At 38.4% G+C, this 20,622-nt stretch overlaps 1 protein-coding gene across 1 annotated transcript in view; it reads right to left on the bottom strand.

Moving 5' to 3' along the window:
• frmd3 (FERM domain containing 3) overlaps window positions 1–20,622 on the bottom strand; it is a 71,204-nt gene that overhangs the window by 43,412 nt on the left and 7,170 nt on the right. The window contains exons 2-3 of the mRNA XM_036143827.1: window positions 7,877–7,981; window positions 3,280–3,322 (exon numbers count right to left, since the gene is read on the bottom strand). Of these exons, the coding sequence (XP_035999720.1) occupies window positions 3,280–3,322; window positions 7,877–7,981 (148 nt within the window). The remainder of the gene's footprint in view (window positions 1–3,279; window positions 3,323–7,876; window positions 7,982–20,622) is intronic.

Here is a 20,622-nt window from a genome sequence, read left to right as displayed (position 1 = left end):
CGCCAGCTTCAGCCAGCATCTTCACACTTGTACTTGGTACACACTTTTCACTCCAGGGCACCTTTATCTCTGGGACACGGATCATGTCTCCTTCCTGAACAGTATGGACTAAGTACCGCAGAACCGGTAGAGCCAATCAGGCCTGACTCTGACCTACTTTTGAGCATTTTGTGTGAAGGAAAAAAAGGAGAGAGGGTCATCCCTTGCCTCAGGAATGCATGAAACCCCTGTGACAATAAGGCTGCCTCCACCAAATAGCATTCTTCTTACTTCAACACTGATCCCGTTTGAAAATGCCACAAAATATTAAAATCAAACGGTTAAAACCTCAACAATTTTAATGATTTTCTAAAAGGGATACTGATTTGATTGTGAGACATTTCTAAATTTGGGTTTTTATTTCATCAAAATATCAAGCCGAGAGTCCAGTAGTAGAGCTGCATCCTCAGATGTACCTTCTGTTTTACTGAATTCATGTGAATTATAATCAAAAGCTTACAAAGCCATGACATTGTCATTTGAGCTTTTCCAAATAGTTTAAAGGCAAAGCACGTTTAGGGTGAAAAAGCTCAAAAAGTTGAAGAAAGTTTAAAAAAATAACTTTCTCATTGTGGTGGTGTTTAGAAAATAGGAATGACCGGCATAAAACGGGAAAGGTGGAGTCTGATAAAAACTGTTCATAGGAATCAAGCCCATGTCCACAAGTTGAGGTAAAGTCTCGAGTCTTTAGAGCCAGAATCTACATCAAGTCTGAAGTCGACTAAAATGTTCAAAGCCGGTCTCCCCATCTGTGCTGAATTAGACTGAACAAATGATGAAAAGGCAGCCAAAGTCCAAAGAAAGCTTTAAAAGGCACCAGATCCCTTCATTCAGACAACACAATCTGGCTCCTTATAAGCAGAACATAAAAACGTGACGGGTGATTTAAGACTTTTGCCCGTTAGCCTATATTACCACTATGTGCTCAGTCAGAACAACAACTTTACTCTCATCAGTCAGTGGGCTTTAAAATGCCAAACTGTGAGTGACATGAAGGACGACGTTGGTCCAAAACAAAGAAAACACATCTGAAATCATAATCTGCTTGCAGCCGTAAATGTGGCTAATTTCCATTAGAGTAAAAGCATCCCTCTTCATTTTTCCAGTGCCTTTTAAATATTTATGCAGACTTCCACAGAAAGCCACGCTCCCTGAGCCTTCGCCCCACCGCCGTGTCTGTGGGTTTTATTTTGTGGGTGGGTTTATTTCCTTGGTGGGACCACCTGCAGCTATCCATGTGCCTCTGAGCAAACACCCTCGCTGTGTTTGTCTCCTTGAGGACCGCTGGGGGAAAAGTCCAACACGCTCCTCTTCATCATTTGCAGCAGTAATGGTGGCTAATAAGCTAGTTCATCCCCTAAATCCTATTTATCCGTGATAAAGTTCAAAATAGGTTTTATTTTTCTATGTTCTTTCATCTTGTTCACGCATTAAGCTGATATTGAGTCACTGCGGTGCTCCCTGCTTGTCTCAGATTTGACCTCCTCACACTTAAATCATCCTCTGAAGACACAGGTCTTCACAGCACAAACAAATACGTTCAGACACAAAAGGGGGGAAAAAAGCACCTTCTTCATATATTGGGATTTTTTCCTGATAAAGAGGTTAAGTGTGCACCATATAGCTGAAATATGTATTTTATTTAAGTTTACACATCATTTGCTAAAGCTAATCAGAGTGTTCCATAAAAAAGTAAAAAACAAAGAAACTGGACTTGTTTTCCGTAGTTGAAGACGTTTCGCTTCCTCTCCAGGAAGCTTTCTCAATTCAAAAAGTCTGGAGTAATGTGGAGTACCTAAGATGAGCGGCGTGGTGTATGCAGTTCAGTGCAGTGAGGAATGTTCTGATATTTATATTGGAGAAACCAAACAACCTCTCCACAGACGCATGGCTCAACACAGGAGAGCCACCTCCTTAGGACAAGACTCTGCTGTCCACCTACACCTTAAGGACAAAGGACACTCTTTTGAGGACCAAAATGTTCACATTTTGGACAAAGAAGACAGATGGTTTGAAAGGGGTGTGAAGGAAGCCATCTACGTTAAGAGAGAGAAAAACAACCTTAAACAGAGGAGGAGGCCTTAGGTTCCAACTCACAAAAACCTACAATACAGCTATAGGATTAATTCCAGCCAATCATCACCTTAACTCTCACCCTCATTTGGGTGATCAAAACATCGTTCCTTTAAGCCAGACCAATAACAACCCTAACGACTCCTCGTTACAGAGGAGTGGACCAGTTTCGGTCCAATCTGCTGCCTTAATGTCTTTAACGACCGCCCATTACTAAGGGTTGGACCTGTTTCTGTTGAATTTGCGTGTTATCTAAGCCATTACAAGACTTTTGTTGGCAGTAGTATAAAGCTTGGTACTGCATAAGCGAAACGTCTTCAACTACGGAAAACAAGTCCAGGTGCTTCATTTTTTACTTTTTTATGGAATGACCATGACCTGGATGACTGAGAATCTTCACCAACTAATCAGAGTGTAAATTAACTATCAAACCCTGTTTCCATGGAGTAAAAATATGGGGCATGTTTCTCTCAGCCTCTCTTCCAGATGGGAAAGACAGCGATGCCATTCAAAGAAGGCAGGCCCATGTTGTTCTCCATAAGCGGGGACATGACTCCAGAAAAATTGGTACTCACTTGAACTTCCCCAAAACAGTCAGAGCAATACTTAGAAACCCTTCGAAGAAGTCCAACTGTGCGTAACCAAGAGCTGCCAGGCATTAATGGACAAACTATTTACTCAAGCTCTGGTTAGACAAAGAGCCAAAGTCTGGTTTCATCTGTCCTGTACACAACCCTTAGATCCATGGAAGAATCTGTTTTGATGCCTTTGTACGTTGGCCCAAACCACACGGGGTAAATCAACCAGGCCAAGACATTCCTAGGGGTGTTACGTCTTCCAAGTTTCCCTCAGCTTTGTCTAAGGTCATGCCCTGAAGCAGGCAAAGAGGTCAAATGTCATAATGCGAAGGCATGTAAACTACAGACATTTTAATGCTAACAGATGACGACCGCTCACAATGAGGGGGACGACACAGGAGGTAAGAAATCTCCGAAGGTCACTGTTAGAGAATTGCAGCACTTTTTTTTTTCACTTTTGCTATTTCATTTGAACTTTTTCTTACACCTCTTTGCCAAGGCAGCCAATCCATATGAAGGGCACTGTAGTAGGTGTGTGCTGCGTTTTCAGAGACACTAATGCAACAAGGTGAGCAGAAGGGACACTTACACTTCATTTGCTTCACCACAGGCTTGTTGGGCTCCAGCCAATGCTGAAAGAGAGGAAAATGGGACATAAGTGAAAGTCAAAATGAAGAAAACCTAAAAAAAAAAGACAGACCTCTTAAAAGAGCATGGCAAATAACAATATGCTGACGTTTTTCTTCTCTTTAAATACCATGTATTACTGACTTCTGGGTGCTTAGTTTCAGATCCAGAGCATCTTGGTTGAATATATGTTTGTGACACACATTGTGAACAAAATAAGATTTTATTAAAATTCTCACTTGAGAACTGTTGTGTCCGCACTTAAGTCTATATGTTGGAATCAGAAAGGTCGGATTTGTGAAGATTAAAAAGAAAAACATTTGGGCAGATCAACTAAATTTCAGTACCACATTTCCTGACTTTTGGAGTTAGTTTTAATTTGAAATCTATTTTTGTGGGATTTTTTATTGTTTTGCATTTCCCTTCTGTTCTTTTTCTTTTTGCTGCATAACGCTGAAAATATCCTGGCTTTCGCTAAAACACACTCCTTAAAAACAGCATGAAAACAACTTGTTTTTCTTTCAACTTCCTGCATAAATACATGACTTAGAAAATCCGCTATTTGTTTCCTTTTTTCAGAAATCAGTCTGTGAGACCAGGTTTTCACCACAGGTTGATTTTCTGAACAAACAAAGCCTGAAAATTTATATTTTCATTAGAATTAAGCTGCAAAGCTAATTATTTGCCCTCACTTTTTGTCACATTTCATCAGTCATCAAATCTCCAAACGAAATTATGACATGCATTATAAAAGTGAAGTTAAAATGTATCTGTCACCCAGAGAAGACATTTTTATTGATAAGATAGACAGCAGAACAAAACTTCTCTGATTAATGATACAATACTTTTGTGACATCTTGCCTATGAATGCAAAACATATTTACTATAGAAACCTTTGCTGCATTTTCTGTTGTGCATTTCTGGTTTATTGGGTTCTCTGCAGTGTTATTTTCCAACAATACTTGCCTTGTGCTGTTTTTCTCACTGTAAATTCAGTGTAGCGGAATGAAGCGCCTCGTCTCGTCTGTGTGTGCGTGTGTGTTTGTATGTGTGTTTGTGCGTGTGCGTGTGTGTGTGTGCGTTCGTGGGCTGTTTAAAATATGGAGACTGAACTTGATTATTTGTCACTTCAGCCTATAATGTAATGCACCCACTGCTGCTTGAGTAATATCTAACAGAGCTATTCGGCCAGAGCTGACTCAGTGCAACTATTTTCTCTCAGCGATTGTGATTCTGTTTGCGATTGTTTGTTCCTCTGCTGACTATTTGATTTCATTAATAGGAGGTAAAAACGTCAACATCACCAGTTGCTATTGGAGACAGTCTTACAAGCTTCGGCTGAAAAGCCACTGAACACTGAACAATACATTTTTGACTAGTTTTATTATTTTGACTAGCAGACATTTGTGTTTCAGGCCAACAGTGGATGTTACACAATAAGACGCTCATCATTCTCAGTCCCTGCAACAACTTCATTAGTCTAAATATAAATAGATGAGTACAAATAAAAGTCAGCATTGTACTGAAATGAATTGGAACACTAATCTGAACTAAATCTGGACAAAACTGGATTCTTCTGCATATACAGTTACTGTAAGTATTCACACCCTTGCAGACTTTTGTAGATTATTGTCCCTTGATGAGGAAGTTTGTTTTTGAGACAGTCGTCTGCCAAAAGATACAAACAAAACCATAAAAAAGGATAATCAAAAGGAATCAAAAATTATTTTCTGTTCTTAATTACATTTTACTAAAAATTTTTTAAAATTATTTAGACCCTTCTCCTTAATCAATGGATAAACCTTTTTTTTTGGCATTACAGCATTTAAACCCTTCTTATAACTGCTGACCAACTTTTTGCATGTTTCCACCGGTGTTTTTAACATTTATCTTTTATAAACTCCAAGTCTTGGAGATTTAAAGGTCTGCTTGCCATCACCCTCTGCTCTGCTCTGTCAGATTCAAATCAGGACTCTGGCTGGGACACTTCAAAATGATACTATTGCTGCCGGTTGGAATAAACATGATGATCAAACAAGATTTCTTTACACCTAAATATGCCTGGGGAATCTATAATTATGGGCTTAAATGTAACGGGATGTGATTTAGACTTGAAGTGGCTTTTAGCGCCATATCAGTGAACTAAACTAAATTTAAGATGATTTTCTCAATTTAGGAGATATTTACCAGTACACACTTGCTTAAAAAAGGCATAATCTCTTCAAAATTACCGTTATTTTGTATCACGGGCCTTTTTGTGCTTGAAGGTATTCAAACAACGTTAAATTTTCTTGAACTTAACGAGGCTTTAGTTCACACGTGGAGCTTGAACTGAGCTAAGCATGGCTCCTTGTGGCAACATTTAAAAATACTTCCTATCTATAGTGAAACATTGCAGGGAAGCTCTCTCATGCAGAATAGAGAGGGCAACATTTGGACTCACAGACATGATTTAGTTCCTTGCGGTACGAGGCCATGGGATTAGTTGTGTTACAAACTTATCAAAGTACATCTAGTTTTCATTCTTTCACTTCTACCTTTTTTTTTTGTCTGCAATCACCTTTCGACTGTAGCTCTCTGAGGGTGACTATGATTACTTAAAAGATTTTTGGGGTCACTTTAAGCCACTATTTGAAAATGCCTTCCAACAACAAAAACAGGACAATTTGTCAGTGAGAACAGCTTTATTTGACCACCATAAGGATACAGAGACACAGGATGAACGGGCAGGAGAGAATCGTTAACCAGTTTCCAAAATAATTCTACAATTATTATATAATATGCATTAATTCAGCATGCACCATTGTTCAACTACCTAATTCTTAAAACATAATCTAAAGGGGAAAAAAAAGATGAACATTGAATAAACATTACGAGTTTAACTATAAAATGTTACTGTAGATGTTAAACTGTGAACAGGAACTTTTTCAGTTTTATTACTAGTTCTTGTTCAGGAGAGCACTGTAACATCCAGCAGGAGAAAATTTGGAAACTAATTCACTGACAGATGGACAAACATATTTAAGATTTTAATTCAAGAGGTTCCAGCAAGGAAAGAATCATCTTCTACTCTGCCGTTATTCAGTCTGTCCTGTGTTCATCCCTCACTAGCTATGTTCACATGGACAAAAGTAATGGGAATAAAGGGCCGATCGGAATAAAAAATGCATAATTTAAACAAGCCAGTAGGAATATTATGATCGGATTAAGCTCAGTCGAAATAAAATTGTAATTCGAATGAGAGGGGTAGTTTATGGCGATTGATAATCTGATCAACATGCATGTAAACGCTTGTCAGGCTCAAGTTATTCTGAATGTGGAAAACTGACCCGAGTTTGCATGTGCACCAACGTAAACGTGACGTATTTCAGTGTTGGTGAGTGGCAGAGATACGTCAAAAAAAAAAAAAAGAGCTCAAAATGTTTCAACCGTAATTAGAAGCTTGTGCATGTCCATCCTGGGCACTCAGAAGACAAACAAACACGTCTAATACTGCTTTGTTTACTATTTTTTGTTGTTTAGCAAAGATGGAAGTCCTTCTTCTTCTTTGTGTTTTTTATGGGAATTTGATAACAGCGCATGTCATGTAGTTATATTCTGAATAAAGCCAGGTTCATATACACGCACATGATCAGATTACTTGATTGTGTGCCCATATAAATGAAACAATCCGATTATTTAATCCGAATGCATTTTAATCCGATCATGAAATTGTGTGCATGTAAACATAGCTACCGTGTGGTTTGGCTCGTTAGCACTATTTGCTAAAGCCAGCCGCCACAGAGACAGCTTCTCCACCCAGGCTGTCAATCTGATGAACACTTAACAATCAGAGTACTCAGCTCGATACCATTAACCTGGCAAGGCAGATTGATCATGTGTAGCCCTGCAGCCCGTTCTGCACATTATGGTGTGTTTGAGAACACACAAATACTGCGAGAATTCAGCTTGCAGGCAAAGTTAGGATACCATGCCTTTTTGCACCAATCCAACCATGTCTTCCATTTATGCATACCTAATTACAAGTAAAAAATCTTTCTATTTTCCGTTTCCTGTCAGTTGGTGCTACCAAGGAACAGAGTTTAATTTAATTCACTTGAGTTTAATTTAACTTAATCTAATGTAACTGAAATGAACTGAACTAGTTACTCTTTTTCAGAACATTATCTGTGAAGCAGATATATGCGTAGGAGTGAACATCCTAGTAGATCAGCAGTTTCTGAAATATTAAAAGCAGTCTGTCCATGTCTTAGGTCAGTAAAATCGTCTCTTTGTTTCCTATTTTGATACTCAGTTTTAACTTCAGCAGGTCATCCTCGCCTCTTCTAAATGCCTAAATATGTTGATTTGCCATGTGATAGGCTCATGTGCTTTTTGTGCTTACAAGCAATTTGAAAATGAGTTTGTAATAAACTGTTAATTGTGCATACAGAAAAATAGCTCCATTCATTACAAGCTGACTGAATGATGAAACAGAAACATGAAAATTAAGATCAGTGATGAATAAAATATCTTAAAAATCTGTCGCTTGTGTACGCGCGTGTGTGTTTCATAGTTACCCTTTGCCTCTCGGGATCTACGTATCGGATACCAAAGTAGTCCTTCTCCAGCAGGTTGTAGTGATTACACACATGGTCCAACAGGAACTGGCCTTTGGTCTCTTTCTGGAAAGCGACAAAAAAGAAAAAAGTCTGTAAAGTCTGCAAAAATAACGATGCAACACACAAACAGTTGCAGCTGTTAGACGTTACAACACAACGTTTAAAGAGAGTGGCCCTCAGCTGACCATATTGCTGGACTGCTATCTCACTGCAGCATGAGCCATTAACTCGAAGAACTGTGTCTGCAACTTTTTGGCCTGCTGGTGCTGATATAGTTACCGTGCTGATGTTGTTGACTCAGCCTCCGTGGTTCATAATCACAGAGCCGGCTAAAAGCAATCAATAATCCCTCTATATTAATCACCTCCACATCTCCACCCTTCATGAAAAATTTTATGTTTCTGGGCTCATAGAAGCTCGTACAACCAAGCATGTATCAGCAGAACTTTACCTTATTTACACAATGATGCAGTTCATTCTTCTTATGAGGTTTGTGTACAGCTATATCATAGTAAATGATATAGCTGTAAATATTTATTAGACTAAAATCTCATTATATCACATGCATCACAGATTGCCTGTTCTCATAACCGCTCCAACCATCACCATCCAGGATGTTCTGTGCTCATTTATGCAGGACCAATTGATCCAATAAAGCTCTGCATTTAGCCTTGATGTGTGCTCAAACAAAGCCACAACTAAAATAAAAAATGAAAGCTACCAACTTACAACAATGTCAAGCTGTCAACTGATCGCTAAATACCTCTTAGCTCTTGTCAGCTGCAGTCATGTTCTAAAAGCTTTTATCTTCTCCTTATTTACTGTGAATTCTTTCTGATTGCATAGAGGTGCATCGCAAAAACATAGAATATTGTGAAAAAGTTCAGTGTTTTTTTTTTTCAATTATCAGGAAATGAAACAAATTATACAGATTCATTACACAGAGAAAAATATGTCAAGCCTTTATTTCATCTAAATTTGGATGGCTATCGCTTACAAATGATGAGAACCATAATTCAGAGTCTCAGAATATTGTGATAAAATCAAATATTGGAAATTCATGCTGTCACACCCTAATCAGCCAATTCATTTAAAAGTTGTTTCCTGAGCCTCTAAATGGTCTGCCAGTCTGGGTTGGTAGGCGACACAATCACCGGGAAGACTGCTGACTTGACAGATGTCCAGAAGATGTTCATCAATACAATTCACAAGGAGAGTGAGCCACAAAAGGTCATTGCTGAAGAAGCCGGTTGGTCATGGCATGCTATTTCCAAGCATATTCACTGAAAATTTAAAGGAAGGAAAAAGTTTGGTAGGCCTTGAGGGGACTGTTAAGGAAAGTCAATTCAGAAAGTTGGAAGCTTGACAAGGAGTGGACTGGTCTCCATGCCACTCTGAGTCGATGCAGAAGTTCATGCAGAAAGAGGCCCAACCAAGTATTAAATGCCTAAAAATGAGCATATATTTCAGAAGCCTGACATTTGTGTTTAAAATATCAGTTTTTACTCACCTTATGTAACATTCAAATTTTCTGAGACACTGATTTTTTTTAGGTTTTACTTTTCTGTAAGCCATAATCATCCTAATTACAAGAAATAAAGGCTTGACCTATTTCACTATGTGGAATGACTCAACATAAACAGTAGCACTTATTAAAATTAAGTGACAATATTGAACTTTACATGATATTGGAATTTTTCAAAGATGTAAATGTATCTGCAACCCACATTGCAGCTATTTTCTTTTCTGTCCCATCTCCACATCATCATCATCAGCAGCAGCAGAGAAGTTAAGTTTCTGGTCAGCAAACCACTGATTGCACCTAAAGCCATTAGCTTTGCCTGCTTCTCCTCAATGCAGACATTTGCAACTAAAATGCATCGTAAGATCCTGACACCAGCTGAATAAGCTGAAGCTGGTGAGTCTAAGACGTAAAAATTTGAATTGAGTGTGTCCAGAATACAGTATAAACGTTTGGCTTGTGGAGGAGAAATTCGATAAAATAAATAACTACCCAACAAAGCTGAATATCTAAAATATTTTTTGCTACTCCCCTTTTCTTTTCAAAATTACATATTCATTGCGGACTGGTCGTTATATAAATCTGTTTTCATCATGCAACCTATTAGTCTATGACGAAAAAAAAAAACAGATTTGTTTCCCTTATAAAGGGAGATTTGCACTTTTGTGGATCAAATAGGACAGGTAGCAAATCATTTAAATTTAAAACAAAACCTGCTTCAATTGATAACAATTTATTGAATTAAGTTTATCCAACATATTTTATTTAGTTTCTAAGTTGTCAAGTTAAACCCTCGTAAGTAAATAGTGTTAGATAAATTTAATTTAATTAATTGTTACCAATTGAAGCAATTCATTTACGTTGTTTCAGCATTCTCTTTTCAGAGTGTCTATCTAACTTTATGATTCACAAAAATTACAGTGTCTTCCACAATTACTGGATCCACCTGTAAAAGTACAAAAAGCTTAAAAATAAACTGATGTTTGATGGGGACAGAATTAGCTCACACTGAACATTTTTGTAACATATCTTGAAAAAGAAATCGGTAGAAAACTGCCTCTCGCATGTTTTAAATATTTCAGATCACAACACCTGAGTTCAACTTTACAACAATCGAAGTAGAAAAAAAAAACATGAACACGAAATACTTCAAGCCAGAAATTTCAGGTCAATGCTTTCCACAATTAAGCATAATTAAACATGAAACATGAACACCGCTGCACATTACACAGAAGAATTCACATAGAAGCTCAACCCATAACCACCCGACAGGAGGACTGCTGCAGCTGACTTAAATAGTGATGTAACGAGCAGAGCGACATCTTTCTGAAGCCGGAGAACCACTCTATCTAGGATTGTGTCTGAGCGATATTAAAACTGGAAGTGCACTGAAATACAACGTTCGAACTAGCATGGGTTTAGCCTTTCAGCAAACTGAGCAACATGAACACATCTTCATGAGGAGCAAAACGTGTCTACGTCTATTTAGAGTCATGCGACAAAATTATGACCTCCTACAGAAGCCCAACATGGATAAGATCAGCTGTGCATGATAAGAACATAGTTACTCAGCATTTTAATGGAGGTTTGCCCTGTTTAAACCACAGACATTCAGGTTGGTGTGAGAACGAACACCTCTGTAAGATCCAAAGAACCTTCGGAGTCTCAAGGACCCTAAAAAGCAGGAGACGGGAAATTCAAGCTGGACACCGTGTCGCGTTTTAATGGGTTTATTATAAAGAGAACTGGTGACAGTCAGGAGATCCTCTGCTGGAGAGGTGTCAGGCAGGGTGGCTGAGGGTTAATCAGAGTCCAGGGTGCAGGCTTGGGTCATACTCAGGTAGAGCAGAACAGGGCAGGCACAATCCAGGAGTTAGGCAAGGATCATTTATCGCAGTGTAATCCAGGTCGGGGGTCCAAAAATCAGAAGCTTGGTGGATGTTTGACAGGGTCAAGGCAGGGAAATTCAGGAAATGAACACAAGGTCCATGACAGGGCAAGCAGGACAATCAGACTGGACATCTATTCGCAGAAGCTTTCAATAATCTGTCTCTGATCTGCAGCACACAGGTGTGAAGAATTAGCTGCCAAATCATGACGACGAGGCCTTCAGAAAGAGGTCTGTAGCAGCCAATGAGTGTGGTAAGACATACAAAAGTAGAATCGCTTGAAATCAGACATTTCACTGTACAGAAAATAATCAACAAGTTAAGAACATTAAAAAAAAAAAACTGCCAACTTCTTCAAGTGTTGCCATTCACATGCTGAATAAAGTCTTAAAAAAAAAAAAGATGGCATCATTGGGTCTACAGCAGGATGGCGCAGCTGTCGATGTGAAAGTGCATGGCGCTACAATCAGGAGACTGCACAAGTTTAACTCTTGTTCTTGAGGGAAAAACGTGGAGGAAAGGCTAATTTGTAGCACAGAGATTGAAAAAACAGCAGGAATAACTTTCCTTTGGAAAGTCTAAATTGAAATTATTAACCAGATTAGACCAGAAATTATTAGACCAGAACAGAGGACTTTGTTGGTACAACCTAAATCCTAACCTTGCCTGCAAGATGAATTCTTGCAGTATTTGTGCATTTACAAACACACGAGAATAAGAACGGAGAGTGTTACATGTTATGAAGCTGAATGGCCAGGTTATCTAAATCCTGCATTCCAAGAAAAAGCTGTGAAGAATGGAGCTGGCAGTGTCTTGGTTTTTAGGATGCTTTGGGGATGCAGGACTTGTCCAGACCACCCTGATAGAATCCATCATGAGTTTCACCATCGATCAAAGGTTGCTTGATTGAAACGTGAGACCATTTGCTAAAGAAAAAAATAAGCTGAAGCAGAACTGGAACCTGCAACGTGACAATGATCCAAAACATACCAGTAAATTCAACAAGGACTGGATGGGAATTTACATAGAAGAAACCCTGTAACACAGCATTATGTAATAACACCGCAATATGTAATAATGTAATAAAATCGTGCTTCAAAATGTAATAAAACAAAATTGAAACCGCATTATGTAACAATTGACACAAAATGTAATAAAGTCCTTGAACGCATTTTGTAATACGTTCTGCCGATTATGTAATAACATTATTACATTTTACGCAGATTACTACAAAATTTGGATGTAGCTCTTCTTTTTTTTTTCAGAAATAATAATGTAATAACGTGTTGCATTATGCAATAAACAATCACAAACCAGCGTTTGTATTCACCCTAATAAATACACTTGTAATAATGATCATGTCCCAGAGAAGCTTTGCAGCCATGGACAATTTCAGGAGGAGTGGATGCTGCTTGTCAAGACTTGATGCAACCTGCTGAGTTTCTTTAGAGAGGAAACTTTTTGACCAATCTGTCTGGATGACTGGATTGAATCTGATTTTGTAAAGTACCTTGAGATGACATGTGTTGTGAAGTGGAGATTAAATTGAATTGAAACATTGTTCAATAAATGTTAAACTCATTCATGGTTTTCTTCAGCAGACAAAAAAATGCTATCAGTGGCAAGTTAGTCCATTAAGGCCACAATGTACTTTTTAAACTCCCAGCATTAGTTGGTGACTAGTGGAATAATAACTATTGGTTATGTTTCATTTATCAAGTTTAATTTTGTATCAGTAAAGAAAAGAATTTCAATAAAATACACAGAACAACAGAATTTATGTGAGTGAAAGGGGGCGTGTATGCTGCACATTTGTGTGCTTTTACCTGCACTTAACTTCTCTCTCTTTTACAAAATGTGTTCAAGGATTTTATTACACTTTGCATCGATTATTACATAATGCGGTACACTTGTGTTTTATTACATTTTGAAGCCCGATTTTATTACATCGTCACATATTGCGGTGTTACAAACCCCTTAAACATCTCACTGATGTTAAGGCATCCTGAGCTATTCTTTGGGTGGAAACACATTTTTGCTTATATTTTTTTATTTTGATGGGTACAACAAGGTTTGTTTTGGGTGTTTGTCCAAAATGGAATAATTTTATTTTTTAAAGATAAATGAACACTGATATCAATATTTGGACATTTTCAACAAAGAAACTAATTTAATTGGTTGTCCTGTTTTTGTTTTGTTTTTTAAACATGAATGTACATGCAAAATGTGAATACACGGCAATCTAACATAAATAGCCTTTCATTAAGTCAATCCTGATACTGACAACGCATCTGTTCATCATACAGCGGTAATAAATATAGTGCATTACGCACTGAGTTCTAAATATCAGCAACAACGTTTAGTTTATGACATAATGTCGGAGTGTGTTCCTTCTTTGACAATTATCTGTCAGTGTTTTCAGGAGAAACATTTCCCTGTTGGCTACACGTGGGCCATTAAACGTGAGAAGGTAAATCGGATGTTTGTCCCTGTGGATGCGGACGATGATGACCTGCCACTGGGGTGAACATGTGTCTGCTTTACTTGATTTCTATGTTAGGAGGGTTGATAATGTGTGAGGTTACTACAGTTGTGTGAAGGTGTTTGATTTGTAAAAAAAAAAAAAATGTTTTTGTTTCTTAGTATTATTGTATTTGCGGGAAAGTGTGCATCTGGGGTTTGTCCTTAGAGATAGAAAGAAAAAACAGGAGTGTGTCTGCAGCGCAAATAGAAAGACTTATGTCCGTATAAGCCCCGTGTCTCCGCCAGTGTGTATTTGACCATGTCTCAGGATTTACTGCAGATCCGTGACAACGTTGCAACCGAGCTGTTAAATATAACAAGCAAACACAAACAGACACGCAGGGAGACAGGAAATAGAGGAATCAGAGTGAAAACAGCAACGCTCGGAGCGCTTTCCAGCGAGAGATCATCAAACAACACCTTCCCACTGTCTGGTTCTCAGGGCAAACATTCAGAGGAGGAACAGAGGTGGACAGATGCCAAGTAACAAGAGAGAGAAAACCTGAGCAGACAGAAAGCGAAACAGGGCCAAACGTGCTGAGAGGCTGAAAGAGACAGAAAGCAAAGACATGGCTAAAAAAAAGACAGAGAACTAGGAAGGCTGACTAGTGAAGCAAAGAGAAAGGGACAAAGTGTGGAGGGGAGATATAAAGAGTCCATGTCATGTCCAACAAGGGCTGGATGCATATTTTATGTTTCCAAAGGCTGGACATTAAAAATTAACCCAGTCATCCTGTCTTTACATGATCTCACCTAATGACAGCAAAGTGCTGTTCCTCTCAGAACCTCTCAGTCCACTAACGCACACACACACACACACACACACACACTAAACGGGGCAGCAGCGCTGAGTGGGTTCAGTTTAGCTGAGCCAAAGTGCACTTTGACATTTGTTGGGCACACATCCATGCTGTTGTTGTTTTTTTGTTGTCGTTGTAAAACAGCACTATTTTAGCCAGCTAAGTCCACATGCTGCCCAATAAGAGAGCAAGAGAGGTCTATAAAAAGTTTTCTACCTAAAAGCAGAAAAAAAAAAAAAAGAGATGGCACAGTCATCCATTTCCCGGACCAATTTTGCCGTGCTCAGGAAGGAGGAAATCTGGGGAACACACGAGACAAACAGCCCTGCGCGCTCACGCTCCTTGCTATATTCACCACCATCAGTTACTCGTCAATGCATGTTTCTGATTTAGTGGAGAAAAGGCAAAGCAAAGGCAAAGGCAAATTTATTTATATAGCACAATTCAGTACAGGGACAATGCAAAGTGCTTTATATGATTAAAATATAGCAAATTAAAACAGAATAAAAGCAAGTAGGAATAAAATGTAGATAGAAATTAGAACAAAAAAGTGGTGATTCAGTTAACTAGAACAGTTGAAGGCAATCCTAAACAAATGTGTTTTTAATCTTGATTTAAAGGAACTCAGGCTTTCCGCACCTTTACAATTTTCTGGAAGTTTGTTCCAGATAAGTGGAGCATAGGAACTAAATGCTGCTTCTCCATGTTTAGTTCTGGTTCTAGGTATGCAGAGTAGGCTGGAGCCAGAAGACCCTAATGGTCTGGAGGGTTGATACACTGATAACAAGTCTGTGATGTATTTAGGTGCTAAGCCATTCAGAGATTTATAGACTAACAGAAGTATTTTAAAGTCTATTCTCTGAGATACAGGGAGCCAGTGTAAGGACTTTAGAACTGGTGTTATGTGCTCTACTTTCTTAGTCTTAGTGAGGACGCGGGCAGCAGCGTTCTGGATCAGCTGCAGCTGACTGATCCACTTTTTAGGCAGACCTGTGAAAACACCGTTGCAGTAATCAATTCTACTAAAAATAAACGCATGGATTAGTTTTTCCAGATCCTGCTGAGACATTAGTCCTTTAACCCTAGAAATGTTCCTCAGGTGATAGAAAGCTGACCTTGTAATTGTCTTTAGATGCTTTTGGAGGTTCAGGTCTGAGTCCATCACTATTCCCAGGTTTCGGGCCTGATTAGTGGTTTTTAGTTGAAGTGACTGAAGCTGTGTGCTAACTTTTGATCTCTCCTCTATTGGTCCAAAAATTATTACTTCTGTTTTGTTTTTATTCAACTGAAGAAAATTTTGGCACATCCATGCATTGATTTCTTCTAGGCATTTACTCAGTGCCTGAACTGGTTCATAGTCACCTGGTGACATGGTGATGTAGAGCTGTGTGTCGTCTGCATAGTTATGGTAGCTGATGTTGTTGTTTTTTATTATCTGAAAAGCACATTGTTTCAAGAAAGCCACGCAAACGTCCCACAGAAAGACCTGAAAAACTGAGATTCAAACTAGGACCTGCTCCTGGAAAGGCAACAGTGCTGATAAGGTTAGTGAAACTGTATTTTATGCACCCCCAATAAATGCTGCCACTTCCTCTTCTGTGAAGTAAAAAAAACAAAAACACAGTAAAACAACATTTTTAACAACTTTGCTTATTGATATTAAAATGCACTCATTAACAATCATTTATTGATTATTTTTCACCAAACAGGCACTGTGAATTCAAGAAAACACCTTCCAAAAATCCAGGGAGCTTAAGTAAACTTTGTACCAAGCATTTGAAAAAAGACATATTAGACCTTTAATGTAGTTTGTTTGCCCCTAAATGACTGATTCAAAATGCAAACCAATCAAAAGTAAGAAAAGAAGGCACTTATAGTCACAAAAGTCCAGAAACCACAAATACCAGAAAGAAAAACAGACCAAAAGTTTCCTTCAGGTTTCTTAATTAAAAATACACATATATTATTTATTTCAATTTAATTCAAATCAATTTTATTTATATAGCGCCAATTCATGAAACATGTCATCTTAAGGCACTTTTCAAAGTCAGCTTTTATAATCAGCTTTTCAGTTCACTTTTTTTTGTGACTTAAGCATATTCACTTTAAAATGTTCAACAAATTGCAATGTTATAGCATCAAATCTCTGGTATAAATTGTCCCTTTTTTCCTTCCAGCTAATGTGTCCCATACATTTTTCAGCCTCGACCTGTCAGTCTGTTAACTTCCAGTTGCACAGAACGAATGAATAATGTTTGCATGCACAACATTTAAACCCGGTCCTTCATGCAGCTTCAATTAGCTGAGCAGACAGAGCTGATATCGACCTGCAGACGCCCCTTAAGCTGCAGGATGAATGAATAAATGAAGGCAGGAAGTCTAGACGAGCATAGCTGAGATGCCGTGCATATTCAAAAAAAAAAAAAAAAAAAAACCTTCATCAAAGAAACTGGACCTTTCAACACTTCAGGGAGAGCTTCTTCTAAGATTTATGTAGTTGCCGTTGATTAAAAACATACTTTAATTTCTGTCTAAGAGAGCTGGAGGATTTTTTTTGTTTGTTTGTTTTCCAGATCAAGAGTTTGTGACCAGAAAGACTGGCTGGGTGCCTTGGCCCAGTTAAAACCCTACTTGCTATTTAATCATTGTGCGTGCCAGCTCAATTATGAGTGCTCCTTATCGACTGTTACACAGTTCATTTCATGACACGCCGTACCTAATTGGCTGAGCTGACAGGCTTTGAGAGAATAAGTGTAAAATTCCTGCCACCCTTAACGCTCACTTGTGTCTGAAACCTCACAGGAGTTGAATCAGAGGCGACGGGGAAAAAAGAGAGTAAGAGTTTAAATACAGGGATGTGTCCTGTTTAACACTCCATGCAAACTAATTTAAAGTCTGGCAGCTGAAACAGTATACTGAATGCTAAGCTGATTTATTTTCTTTATAAATATACATCCACCTCTGCTGGTTTGTGGGGGGAAATAAAGATTTAAAATGCAAGTGGACCCATTAGCCAAGCATTTTCCCCCAGTTAGGTACTGGACCGTGTGTGCGGGCTTTTCTGCAAGTGTGGCAACATTCTCGTCCTACTATTATTAAGAGTGCCAATATTTCTAAAGCCACCAAACGCATCAGGCTTTGGAGCCGATGAAGGGATCGATTTGGGGCTTGATGAGGATATAAGAGAGAGAAATCAATGTGCTGGATGTGGAATGAGCTGCTGAACACAATTAAATGTTCTTTTTTACCTTTTTTTAATCAACTTCGTTAATACACCGTATATTTCATTTTAGTGTTTTAGTCCTTACGCTTTGTTCTTTTTTGTTTTTCCTGTTTTGCTTTTCAAAAGTATTTGCACCACTTTCTCCTTTTTTTTCTTACAACCCGAAAACTTCAAAGCATTTTCTTTGGGATTTTGTGTGATGGGCCTACAAACAGTAGTGCTTTATTGTGAAGTGGAAAAAAAAACACGTTCTGAATAAAAACGGGAAAGTATTCAATGTCTACTCAACACACAATTTGCTTTGCAAAGATGGAAACAAAAATTTGATTTTTTTTTTATTTACCTGAGATAACTAGCTGTATCTCATGTTGGATGGAGATCGTTGGTGGAAAAGCAGTTTTTCACATTTCATCACAATTTAATGTCATTTAGGTTTGGACTTTGACTAGGCCATGTCAACGCCTGAATATTCTTTGATCAAAAGCAGTTCCCTGTAGCTACGTCTGTATGTTTACGGTCAGCGCCCTGTTGAGAGGTGAACCTCCACCTCAGCCTCAGCTCTTTTGCAGCTCCAGCAGAGTGTCTAACAGAATTGTAATGTATTAGCTGCATCCTTTTCCTCATCAACTCTGACCAGCTTCCGTAAAGGGAATCACGATATATCGCCATTAGCATCGGTACCAGCCGATGTTAGTCATTTTTCAACATATCGGTATAGGTCTAATAAGTAAAACTGGGCCAATATTAACAACCAATGTCGATTTCCATCTAGTTCCCCTTTGTGCCTGTGTTTCAAGAAAGGGAGGGGAGGGTGTTGGTCATGCAGTTTTTGTTCAGTCATGTGCCAATGATGCATCATAGCCAGGATTATGGATTTTTAAATGAAGCCGAGGTGCAATGTCAGCAGTGGCCGTAAAGAAGACATAAAAAGCAGTGTGTAAGTCTAGATTATAGCCCACAGTTAAAAAATTCAAAGAATAGTTTTCCATCGGTACAAAAATTGTACAATATATACACACACATCGAGGAGTATCGGTTATCGGACATAACCGCAATATTAATATCAGATATCGATATCGCCACAACTTTTCATATCAGTGCATTCTTACTTCCCTTTCTTTGATGAAGAAAAATTAAAACAATGGCATGATACTGCCAGTACTGTGCATCATGGTCCAGATGATGTTTTTTTTTTTTTACAGAAAAATTATTTAAGGCCTTCAAAAAATTCCTTTTTGTACTGTTGTTAAATTAGGGCTGGTCTGTGTGACATATTCTGAGGTATTAGGTATAACTAAGTCAGCCAGTGATTCGTTTACAGCAAGGAGTTTGCTGGTTTAAATCTGTGTTGAGTTTGCATGTTTTTCCAATGCTGAAATGGGTTTTCTTTAAGTTGCCTTAATTCCCTAAGTACCAAATCATGCATGTTAGGTTGACTGGAAAATCTACACTGCCCTTTGATATGAGTGTGGGTGTCTCACATCGCCATAAACATCATCAGGGTGTACCTCGCACCTCACTTCATGACCACTGGAGCTATTCACCAGAGCTCCTGCAACCCTGCATGGATGAAGAAGGGATAGAAGATGGATGGATAGAAAAATTATATTAGGAATTAAAGGAAATTTCTTGGTTGACATTTAAAACAGCTTTTAAATAAATAAATAGGAATCGGAATCTACTTAAGGTTACATTTTGGTTGCCATTTTGCTGGTAACCTCCACATCCCTTTGAGCGATAACAGTGACCTCATCCCAGAGTGACTGGAAAGAAACCAATGACCTTTTCATTGGCTGTCATGCTCCGAAGATGCTCATATTTACACATAGTATGAGCACAAAGCACTGCACAAATGAACATACAAAAGCCCGATGTGTGCAGCTCTAAATACTGAATTTCATGGCTGCGCACACAAGCTCGTTCGCTCACAGGAAGAGCTATAAATTATGGAATATGGAGCTGAAGCAGTTTAGTTTTTTTTATGGAACATCGTAACTCTCTGTAGAGCTGGAAATTTAACGAAGTATGACAACAATGGCATGGCTGCGGCAGCAGGACCGGCTTAATGCATAGCACTTTTTGTTTGCAGCCGCTTCAAAACTTTTCCCATCTAAAGGAGGAGCCATGAAACAGTGTGAAAATAATGCATATTATTACATAATATGAGATAATACAATATAATTTTAGGTTAGTGTAAACTCCTGTTTGGGGGGTAGCAGTAAATTATTTATTTTCCTTGTATGTATGCTTGCCACAGATGCACAAAGCAAGTATTTGTGCTTTGATCCCGGGAATGAGATACTGAACAACACAAAACTCACATAGTTGTCGGAGTTATGATGAAATCGGTTCCCAGACTGAGAAATAAACTTACCAAAGACAAATAAATAAATAAAATAAAGTAAGTAAAAGAAAATCCTAAACGATAATAAAATAAAAAAATAAGAAATACAGCACACCGGATTCAAATGACTGAACTACCTTCTCACGCAACTCAAGTTTTTACGACGTGCTGCTTTTGACCTAAATATGCGAGTCAGAGAAATCATCTAAAAGCTGCAGAACGCCAGCCTCAAACTGACGTTGGACACCCGTGTTCTAGTTGATCTAAGGACATTTCCACCAAATAATCCTCCCAGTCACTCATTACTGAAGCTGATTCCAACCACGCAGTAGCATGACTGTGGCTGCTCAATAGTGTAAAAATTGGTTTCTTTTTTTCTCGACAATGATCTACACACTCAAAA

This window comes from Fundulus heteroclitus, chromosome 12 (assembly GCF_011125445.2).
Source record: "Fundulus heteroclitus isolate FHET01 chromosome 12, MU-UCD_Fhet_4.1, whole genome shotgun sequence".
NCBI lineage: Eukaryota > Metazoa > Chordata > Actinopteri > Cyprinodontiformes > Fundulidae > Fundulus > Fundulus heteroclitus.
The sequence above is the reverse complement of the archived record's forward strand: the minus strand, read 5'-3'. Positions and strand labels throughout refer to the sequence as shown.